At 39.3% G+C, this 11561-nt stretch overlaps 1 protein-coding gene across 10 annotated transcripts in view; it reads right to left on the bottom strand.

Annotated features, from left to right (window-relative positions):
- Positions 1 to 5694: 5694 nt before the first annotated feature.
- The window catches only part of LOC137521656 (myosin-binding protein C, fast-type-like), a 193251-nt gene continuing 187384 nt past the window's right edge, over positions 5695 to 11561 (bottom strand). For all 10 annotated transcript variants that reach the window (XM_068241196.1, XM_068241201.1, XM_068241199.1 and 7 more), the window contains 2 exons: positions 10980 to 11017; positions 5695 to 9694 (listed from right to left, as the gene is read on the bottom strand). In XM_068241196.1, the coding sequence (XP_068097297.1) occupies positions 11007 to 11017 (11 nt within the window). In that variant the 3' untranslated portion in view covers positions 5695 to 9694; positions 10980 to 11006. The remainder of the gene's footprint in view (positions 9695 to 10979; positions 11018 to 11561) is intronic.

The raw sequence follows: 11561 nt of genomic DNA, 5'->3' as shown, positions 1-11561 counted from the left end.
GTGGTGGACTAGCGTCAGGGTCTAAGTGGGGACGGCATGAAGGGGATCTGGGGCTCCTTACTCCCCCTTTCCCCCCCCCCCCTCCTTGTTCTGTATACACATATTTTCCTATATATATTCCCCTATCCACTCACACAATTTTTTATGTGCTCACACATGAATATATACTTAGAATGAATATATCCCCACCCGGTCCTTGGTCCCCCCTGCCATCTCACTATTTTTATAAATACGCTCCCCCACGCCACTTCCCTATAACAGCATAATAACAAACATTGAATGATGTGAGTATTACATGCACTGTTGTATACTTATACCTCTATCACCTCATACTTGTTTAATTCACTTATGTGTATGTCTGAGATCATATACCAATTGTGCCTCTTGTCCCCAGTTATATGTACTCCGTTTTGTTATTGCCTGAGGAAGCGGGTTTTACCTGCGAAACACGTTGCGACTACCCCCCGGAGTGTACCAATAAATTTATTTATTTATGAATACACAGCTTGTTGTGTCTGCTTGCAGGAGGTAAGTCCACCACTGCCTCCTAAGCACTTTTAAACCTTTTAATTACTGTTTTTACTCTTTTGGCGCCTCTGTTCTCGTTACGTTATACTCGTTGTACTTGGCAAACAAATTCATTCTGAATTCTGAATTTGGCAAAGAAACGATGAGAACAAGAAACAGCAGTAGCACTTTCCATGTTTCCCTCACTTTATGATAACTGCAAGACCCATTAAGCACAGTCTATGAAACAGTTTAATACCAAGACCATTAAATATAAAAGTCAAGGCTCAGCAACAAGATCTCTAACCACTAAAAAAAGCAGTTTTGATTGGTTGCTAGGTGCTACTACATTGCTCTCTGCCTTTTAGAATAAGCACACACAGTGCTGGTGCATACCTTGTGAAACATAGCCTGGAATATAATGTGACCAGGAGATTAGCGAGGGTATAAAAGTGGGTTCTGCTGCAGTTAGACTAGCAGTTTGTGAACAGTAGAGAACAGCTGCAAGCAGTGATATTCCCTGGCTGGTGATCTGAGAGGTGTCATGTTAGGAGCAGAGTATGGGGTCAGCTTTCTCTGCATTCAGCAAGATAACCAGTTCTTCTCTGGAAGGTCATGAAGCTCACTTCATGATAACCTGTTATAAGAGCACTAACATCTGTGCTTTCTTGCAAGTAGCAGGGATTGTGTGTGTGTCCTTTAATTTCTTAATTTAAATTCCATTTAAATTCATTTGGATCTTGTTGGGAAGCATTTGATTTTTTTTATTTTTTTTTACAAGCTTTGAATTCTGATTTTCTAAACTCAGCTTATTAACCTGTGTTTGAAGAGCTTTGCTGATTGTGTGTAACAAAACACTATTCAAACACAAATTAAACATCTTGTTAGAAGCAAATTACATATAGAAGGCCTTAAAGTGCATACACATCTTTGTTAAATGTCACCCATTGGGGATCGGGACCCATCCCCTTTGGCGACATCACTGGGCCAGCTTGTACAGATGCATGTCAGCGGTTTATGACAACGAGTTCTGTTGCTATGCGGGGGAGCAGAGGGCCAATGGACTGGTGAGTGCGGCATCATTCGGCGGCGTGAACAAAGAAGTTGGCCGCTGCTCTGTCTAGTTGATTTCCTGGGCGTTTCGCTTGTGAAGCAGCGGTAAGGGGTCGCTGTACATGTCTAACTATCGGCTGAGGCTGTTGTCTATTGTGTGTATGGGGCATTAGAGTCAGGGCCCATTTCTACTGCTACCGAAATCAGGCCTAATCCGCAGAGTTTCCCCTCAAGCAAATCGCGTGGGGAAACTCTGCCAGAGGGGATAATGCTGCCGCCGTGCGATTCGCTTGCAGCATTTTTCCATGTGGGTGGCAGCGAATACAATAGCTGTGCATGGCACAGCTTCTGGGATTTGTCTGTGTACTTGCAGACCAAGAAGTGGAAATAGGCCCTTATACTATCCTTATTTATGGCTAACAAAAAAAATATTTAAGAGTTTATACCAAAGTAAAATAACTATAGTTAATAATAAATATAAAAATGTTTATGGTAAAGATTGAAATGGCACAGGGACTTTAATATCTATCAGAGTCTTTTTTAAAAAGGAATCCAAACTTTTGAGGAGACAAAAAATACTTCCTCCAAGATGGCTACTTACCAAAACACCTATGTAGTCGGCTTACTTTTTGCGTAGCTTGTGTTTTTCTGTGTAGTTTTCTAATCTGTAAGTGCAAGCTCTAAAGGTGCCCACTAATGATACAATCTTTCTTGTCTCCAATCTTACCATTTCTATGTAATGAGTGACTACTTAAAGTATTCATTCAATTTATATTCACTCAGTTTACATTTCTACTACAAAAAATGTGGTAAAATTGGACAAAAAAAAATTGTATCATTAGTGGACACCATTAGGATGCATACATGTATCCAATTTTGATTGGCCAATTTTACTACTTCCATGTCGAATAAGGGCTAACAGATTTTAAATACTAAGAAAAGATTGCATAGGTAAGCGCTCATACCACGTGAAGGTAGTAAAATTGGCCAATCATTGACCAATCAAATACAACTCTCTGATAATTTATTGTGCAAGGAACAGTATACTGTTGCCATGGGTACAAAGAAGCATATGTTGAGTGGCCTGCCCTTCCAAGAAAATTATAAGTGGCTACAAACTAAAATGGATAGGTAATTTTAATAGCATCCTATCACAAAATGACTTGTTTACCATTATTATATACTAGCTGATGGACCGGCGTTGCCCGATTATGTATCTGGCTGGTGTTGGCTCTGCCCACTTTTTCTAACCCTAATACACAATTACTCAGTGACCTAGTTTGTGAGCTTTGTGGTCTTTGGCATCAATAATTTGCATTGAAATGAAACAAATCTGATTGGCTGTGGCTCCACCCTTTTTCTGAATTTGAACCCCAGTCACCCAATGACCAACTGTATCAGGTTTAAGGCTTGTGCCATCAACAGTACAGGAATGGCAGCAATTAAATATTCTCCTTGAAAATCAATAGGTGAATTTTGATTGGATTTTGTAGGCTCCACCCACTTTTCTGAATATTAATCCCAGTCACCCAGTGACCAACTGTGTAAAGTTTGAGAACCCTACCAATAAAATTGTAAGAATGGATGCAGTGTACATTTTCCCAGTGAAATTTGTATTTGTCTCCACCCACCTTTTGGTTATGGGAATAAAAAGTATCCTATATGTTATTCCAGGTAATGTACTATGTGTGTGCCAAATTTCATTCAAATCCGTTCAGCCATTGTTGCGTGATTGAGTAACCAACATCCAAACTTTCGCATTTATAATATTAGTGAGATTATACCATTTTTTGTATATGTTACGGCCAGAACCCGAAGTTTGGCCACTTCTAGTTCTGGCCGGCCACTTCGGGTTCTGGCCGGCCAATTCGCGAAGTGCCCGCTGCGCTGCTGCGGCCAATGTTAGAAACGGATCGTTTACTCTGATATGAATGTATCTTCTGGCCGCAGCGCAGCGGCCAAACGTATTAATTTGTTGCAATTTTAAGCCGGCGGCAATGTAACGATTCAAGCCGCCGGCTTTTTCATCTGCCTCATCTCTCTCCCTCTCTTTCTTATGGCCAGCCGGCGGGGGGGGGGGGGGGGGGGGGGACACGCGAGTCCCCCCGGGAGTCGTTCGTCGCAGCAGGGGCAGCAGAGCGGGGAGGCTGCAGACATTGCTTCTGCCAGCACCCGCTCTGCAAGAACGGCAGGCTTCCCTGCCGCGACGAACGACTCCGGAGGGACACGCGTGTCCCCGCCCGGCTGCCCATAAGAAAGAGAGGGAGAGAGATGAGGCAGATGAAAAAGCCGGCGGCTTGAATCGTTACATTGCCGCCGGCTTAAAATTGCAACAAATTAATACGTTTGGCCGCTGCGCTGCGGCCAGAAGATACATTCATATCAGAGTAAACGATCCGTTTCTAACATTGGCCGCAGCGCAGCGGGCACTTCGCGAATTGGCCGGCCAGAACCCGAAGTGGCCGGCCAGAACTAGAAGTGGCCAAACTTCGGGTTCTGGCCGTAACATATACATTGATTAGGGACCCTTTCTATGGAGAAAGCCTCAATGCTGGTGAAAGGGTTCATTGCAGAATGTTGTTGCATGCAATCCATTTTGAAAGCTTATATACTGCATTCTTGCAACCGAATATAATTTCGGAATCTAGTTGCTAGTTTATCGCTACTAGAGTTCCAGCTTACTATGAGTGTTTTGAGTGCAGAGCGTTACTGATTGTTTATATGTAAATTGACCACTCCCCTCAGTACCTCCTTTCCCCTTTAAAATCCTAAAGAAATCCCAAAGCAGGATGAGCATTGCTATTTTTCTTGTGTCTATGTCCTTTACTAAGATGGTCATTACTTAGCTTCTGGTGATCATGAGCAACAATATGGTGAAATATGAAATAATCACAGTAATGAAAAAATTTATTTTGTGCAATAATCTAACAATGTGTTGCTGAGCTCCGAGGATTAATTCTAAGAGGTCTGCTGGATTCCTGACCGGGGCAGCAGATGCCGCACAGAGGACTCCAGAGAGGGATTAAGCAGTGTTAATATTTCAGGTACAGTTCGGAGTAATCTGCAATCTGATCCACTAGCACACTCTGCAGAGCACTGAATTAACTGGTTGTCGAGTAAATACCATTAATACCATTAATTCAATCCTTCTTTTTATATCCTGGGGCAGGATATTTGACCTCAGCTGTCCAAACCAGAGCAAAAGAAAAATCATTCTATACAAACATTTTGTATTGAACCCAAGTAAAATTCAACCAAGTTGTAGTTGGAGTGCCTTTTTAGAGTCATGTTATTTTGACTGTTTTTTGGTTCCTGCTTAGGGCCCTTTTCCACTAGCTGTGATTTCATCCAAAAATCAGATTGCTCGTGTTTTGCAAATCGGTACTGCACCACAATATTTTTCCACTAGTGCAATTAGTTTATTTTTCAATCACAATTGCCCGCCTGATGCATTTTGGCTGCATCTGCACAGGAAAATTGCATAGCAATTGCACCGCTATGTAATTTTCCCTGTGATTTGATAATTCAGATTGATTTTCCCAACAAGGTTTTTTTTTCTCTCCTGTGTGATTGGCCCACTTTCAAGCTGCATATAATTTGCATGACATTTGAATGCAAGCTAGAAATATTGGCATCTCATTGACCATCTCTAATGGCTCCAGTTTTTGAAGGCACTCAATCAACGAGGAGCAGGCAGAAAAACGTAATATCATATATATATATATATATATATATATATATATATATATATATATATATATATATATATATCTCAAACATTACTGGGTGCCCCCCCCCTTTCTCCCCTTTAGTGGTGGACACTTCATATCATATCAATGACACACTGGCATCCAGCAGACTATGAATAGGGGGGTAGCCTGGGCTGCCACTCACCCTGCCTTAGTAGCAGTAGGTGTGTCCTGGACTGCAGGGCTGCCGGGATGGAGCCTACAAGAAGGTGGGAACCCCATTTGGCTGCCAGGTGGAAATAAGAAATACAGTATAAACAAAAGTAAATCTTATATTTTAGGGGATGTTTATGGTGGAGGAAAGAAGTCGTACTTGAAATATTTTTCTTCATATTTTGAGACCAGGTTTACTGTTACAATGAAAAAAATCATCCACCCAACAATCTTTTCTGTAGAGACTTTTATTTCAGACAAAATACTGAATACACATAAGCATACAGTTCAAACTTATATTAAAGAAAATTATATGGTAACCTTGCTGGTGAGCAGCAATAAAAGTGTCCATACATTACTCGATTTGCGGCATCGATATTTAGCAGATTTGATGCCGCAACATGGTCACCTGTTTGTAATTTTGATCGATTTCCAGTTGAAATTGAATGCTAGAAAGATCTCATTCAAAAGGGTCTGGTGCACTGATGATGTAAACAGCAAGCAAACTGTGATAGCTCTTTATTTTATAGAGAGATTTTTTTTTCACCAGTTGTATCACTTGTAATAATGCCAACTGACCTGTAGATGGCTGACTGATTCACTGTGAGCACATAATGAACAATCTTAGCCAGAGCCAGGGAAACAAAGCTCCTGAAAAAGTGTGTTTCGGGGCACAAAAGAACAGTCAGCTCATGACACACAGTGGTTCAGTGGAGGGGTAACAAGAGAAGGCATAACAAAACTTTATTACTGTTTTTTCCAAAAAGATGTTAAAAAAAGTCATCTTGCTATAAAGTACAAGTACTGTATAGATATATATCGTGGTAATGCCCATTCAGGGTTATTTCTTGAAACACTCAATGCCAGTGTTATGCTCTTACATTCCGGGGTACAATTCAGGGAACATGCATAAGACACACCAAAACATGACCCAACCAGGTATGCAAAAGCCAAAGCAAAGTAGATTAGCAAAATGTGCTTCCTTAATGCGCAATATATGAGGAAGTATTGGTGTGTTGGGGTACAGTATATATAGTACATAAGTATTAGGCTGTATATATGCTCTACACCTAATCTATAAGCTGCCATAATAATTACAAATGACCGAGCCAGTGGAGCCTCATTCTATGACTCCAAGGGCCCATTCACATTATCAACGTGTTCTCTGCTGTGATTCTGGCCCATTCATCTGAATTGAATAGGTCATTTCATCCCAACACAAGGAAATGTGGACAGCAGAGCGGGAATCACACCTCACAACAACCTGCCACACTTTTGTGAAAGTGAGAAGAAAGCGTTAGAGCCAGGGGATTAGCATTATTGTCTGGGAAGTAGCATAAAATAAGCCATAGTGGCTGTCATGTATCAGACTTATGCTGAACGGTGAGGTGCATTTTACTTCTCTTAAAATTGGCTGATGTCTAATTAAAACACCAAACATCATTCATTAAATGTTCTTTATAGGCTCCTTCTGGAGTTCTAGCATGTTTCTTTCCCAAGGCTGATTCTAGAATTTTTGCCACCTGTAGCAATACATAGTGAGGACGTGTGTGTGCAAAACCCGACCACGGAGGAGAGACACATCGGACTATGCACTGCAGGCACCGCCACTATGCTTACCTCCCTCTGCTTCCTCCAACTCCAAGACAGCACCTCCTACCTGCTGGCCCGCAGCATCTGACCCCCAGGGAGCCGGGTATGTGCTGCATCGGCGCCGCATCATTCACTCTCTCTCAGCAGATTAGCGATGGGATCGCCAGCCACACGTGAAGTTCTGCTTCTTCTCTGACTACAGCGGCGCCTCATGTGACCCGGCAGCACGTAACAGGTCACATGAGGCACTGCTTTTGCTATGGATACAGGAGGCTGGACGGGCGGATGGAGATCCCATCACTGGAATGCTGAGAGCAGGTGAGTGAAGTGGCGCCGTGCACCTAGGGAGGAGGAGATGGGGAGTGCGAGGAGGAGGAGATTTGGGGAGGGCCACCCTCCAATTGTTGCCGCCCTGTAGCACGTTGCTTCTTGGAAGAACAGCCCCTGTTCTTTCCAGATATGCAAAAGGGAACTGGCAACTCTTTGCAATAAAACTGCTAGTAGTACCAGAAAAAGCTACACTCAAAAAGCCGCCACTATGTGCATCGAAACAAGTAAGCTATTGTGTGAAGCATTTATTTTAGCTTAGATAGTCCCTTGCAGGACTCTGGGTACCACGGTAACCAGCATGTCCAGTTAAAGGTATAACATTACATGTTTAAACCAATGAAATCGCAATCTCACACTGCGGGTTATATTGCCTGTACAGCGAGAGAACTCAGTGTCATAAAGTAATAAATCCCACCTTCACAGCATATATTCACTCAATCCTCCTATACGTTATATCACACTACCTATTCCTGTCAGGTCATTCTAAACATGCCAATTTTCCAGTCTTGTAAAATTACTTCAGTCACCTATCTTCATCAAGAAAATGAGAAAGAAACAAATGTATATAAATAACATTGTGAATTAACTTTCCATCATCCCAAACTCCATTTTACACTAAAAAATAAAGCTGACTTTGCACATAATATTTATGCACAGATACAGACACATCAAAACTATTCTTCTTCATATTTTATTTTATTTTTGTACATATGTGCTTTGTTATCTTTTGTTCTACAGTATATCTAATATTGTTGAGTGTTTTTTTTTATTTTGCTTTTTGGTTTGTTTTATGTTTTTTGAATCACTATGTAGATCATTAGATCAGCTTTCATGTGTATGGGAAATAGAGAACAGTTTGGCATCTAAAGGAAAATACTTATCCGATAATTCAATATTTTTGCTCTTCTGTTTTCATTTGCCTCGTATAGCAATGTATAGCAAAATTCAGTGCAAAATTACAGTTTATCCTGTAAGGAGAATTCAGATCCTGTACATGAAGAATGAACTGTTTGGTGTTCAATATCTCTTTAAGCAAAACTTACATATTCAGAGCCTGTGGGAGACATCCGGGCCCATATGTAATTAACTCCTGTGTTTTCACTTTGGAGATAATTTTTCAACTTGTTTTTAAAATAACTTTTCAGCACTCTGCAATTGAAAAAGTACTAAAAAGTAGATAAAAGTACCTTATTTGACAGATTTCTGGCTTGCTGGGGGTTTGAAGGGTATTTTATTGACAAGTTTTGAAAATATCACCTAAGAGAAAACTAAGGAGAAACAGTTAATTGCATATGGGCCCCTGTTTCTCAATCACAAAACTCAGCAAAACCATACAATTTATAGGAAAAATGAAGGTGTCAAGAAACCAGTACCCTCTAACACTTGTGTTAATGGACTATTCGAGAAAGGAGGGGCTCAGAATCATTAAAACAAATACGCCTGCACCCTTGTCTTTACTTTTATTATCATATTACTGAATATTTTTACCTATAACCTTAACATATTAAGTCACAAACGTTTTCTTTTGAGAGACATTTTTACTGTTGTGTGGGTAAGAACAGGTCTCAAAAAAAGTCGAAGTCTAAGCAATAGTCCAGTGAAGTGTGCTTTCTATATGGTAGCTAAACAACTTTTCGGAGCGGCACTCACTTCAAAGGTAAAGGTGTGCCCAAGCCTACAGATCCCTGCACTCCGGGATCACATGTAATCCAGCCTCTTTATACTTTTTGGATTGCCTTTTAAACAGTAATATATAGCAGGTTACTACATGAGGAACAAGAAGCCACACAAAGGGGATGAAAAATGTAACTCAAATACATAATAACTGTCAACAACACAAAGCAACAACATTACAAAAAAGGATAAGCAACACAAGAACAAGATATGAGTGAGGCTCCTTTCACACTGTGTCCGTCGCAAATGCAATATGGGGCTATTACATTGATTGTAGTGCAGCACGATCTGTCAGGGTAAAGCGCAGCATGCATTATGGTTACAGTGCCAAGTGCGTGTTTACATTGGCAGTGAGGCTTCAACTGTATGCCTCACTGTTTGGTTGCACTGCAATTGTAACGGGTGATGCGACTTTTCGGCTCTGTTGTGAATTTTTTGCAACACATTGTGCACAATGTCAAAGGAGCCTAACAGAAGATTTTTGCTCACATGAACCATCAAGTGATTTTGTAGAACCATACAAGCCACAATTTACCACAAGTGATAGTACAATACAACAAGATGGAATCTTTTTTTCTGTACTTTCTTGGCAGTTTCATGTGAAATACCCGGGTATATCTCATCCGCATTTCAAACTGTAATGTGGAAACAAAAGAAAAATGTTTAATAATAAAAAAAAATCACTCTCCATTAAGCACTTCCCTACCACAGGTTATCTCCATTTAAAAACTAGAGTAATTTTCACATTTAACGCTCCTCTAATTCATTCGTCAATAACTTTATCACTACCTATCACACCTAAATGATCGATGTATTTATTTTTGGGGAGAATCTAGGCTTTTTTTGGGTGGTACTTTTTGCTAATATATATTTTACTTCCTATGCATTTTAAAGGGAATAACAAAAACAAATGAAAAAGTCATTATTTCTCAGTTTTCATTATAGTTTGAAAATAAAAAGTGCTACTGTAGATAAAACCCCCACATTTTATTTGCCCATTTGTCCTAATTATTACAACATTTACCTTATGTCACTAGTACAGAGTAGGGTGCTAGTATTTTATTTGTAAATAAAGTTGTTTTTTTCTGTTTTCTATTTTAATATTACAAGTTCTTATTTGCAAAAATAACAGTCATGTACCTTCATAACATACAGTTCTATGGGAGAAAAGCGCTATAGAAATGTTATTGTATTGTATTGTATTGTATGGTATAATAAAAAAGCTGAGACCCTAAGGTAACTATTTATGTTTTTTTTTAATTGCTGTCACTTTGGGTTTTCTTTGCTTTTTTATTTTAGTTTTTTTATTCAGGTAACTATGGAGGAGGTAAAGGGTAGAAGGGGTTAATAGTTATATAATATTTTTTATGTACTTTAATGTATATTTAATGTAATTTTATATTTTGTCTAATACATTTAATGTAATTTTAAATGTTGCTTCTTCTATTTGCCAGGGATCCTTATACAGCAGTATAGCGGCTGTACAGCGTTCCCCGGCAACATCATTGCAACTTGCCCCAGAGTTTCCAAGTACTGCTGTTTTTTGGACATCTATATATATTTTCAGTACAGATGGGTAGATAAATTATTTGTCATTTAACCACATTTAAAAAAAAACATTTTTCCTATTGTAAATTTAAAATCATATTTCTCAAACTACAAGATCTTTTTGAAAAAAAATTATTCTTAGCATACCTAGCAAATTTAGTGATTACATCATGTATGGGGGGCCTTACTATTAACTGCTAAATGTGGCGCCTTTGACTTCAATGCAATTTTGCCACGAAATCTGCCAGCTAAATTCACAAAAATGTGAAAGGAAAATTTTACAGCAAAATACGTGGCAATTCCACAAAAATTTTAGTAAGCAAATCATTTTACACTATGAGTGTTCTTCTTGTGGTATTATACAGTACTCACCAGAACTTCTCATCACTCCATCTGTCTCTACTGGGGAACTAAAGGGTGAAAAGAGAGAAGATAAAATGTTTGTGTTACATGCAAAGTGTTGTGGATCTTCTTCCAACTACACAAAGAGGTAGCTAACCAATCTTGAATAGGTACATTTATCAGTCAGGTTACAAAATCTGTTTAAACCACTTATTTTATGAATTATCTCACCTTACTTATTTTTTACATCGACTGTAAGGAGAGATGATTCTTGAAATAAACCGATATGGAAAGATAATTCAAGAGATATATAATCATGAGATAAAACAGTAAAGACCTTAATTTAATCCTCTGTTCTCTTGAGTCTTCACAGAGGAGTAGATGCTTTCTCACTTTATCAATAAAATTGCTTTTAAGCCCCCAGGAAGAAAGAAAATACGCAAAATAAGGTATTAGTTCTTTTTTTAACCGACTTTTTAGTACTGTTTCCATTGTTTGGTGCTGAAAAGCAATATTCTAGGTAACATGAAAAAATATCTTCCATGGATTTCCTCAGCTTTTCCACTTCCCAGTCCAACACTGCTCTAGATTGATTACAGGTAACTAGAAACT

The sequence above is a fragment of the Hyperolius riggenbachi genome, chromosome 6, assembly GCF_040937935.1.
Source record: "Hyperolius riggenbachi isolate aHypRig1 chromosome 6, aHypRig1.pri, whole genome shotgun sequence".
NCBI lineage: Eukaryota > Metazoa > Chordata > Amphibia > Anura > Hyperoliidae > Hyperolius > Hyperolius riggenbachi.
The sequence above is the reverse complement of the archived record's forward strand: the minus strand, read 5'-3'. Positions and strand labels throughout refer to the sequence as shown.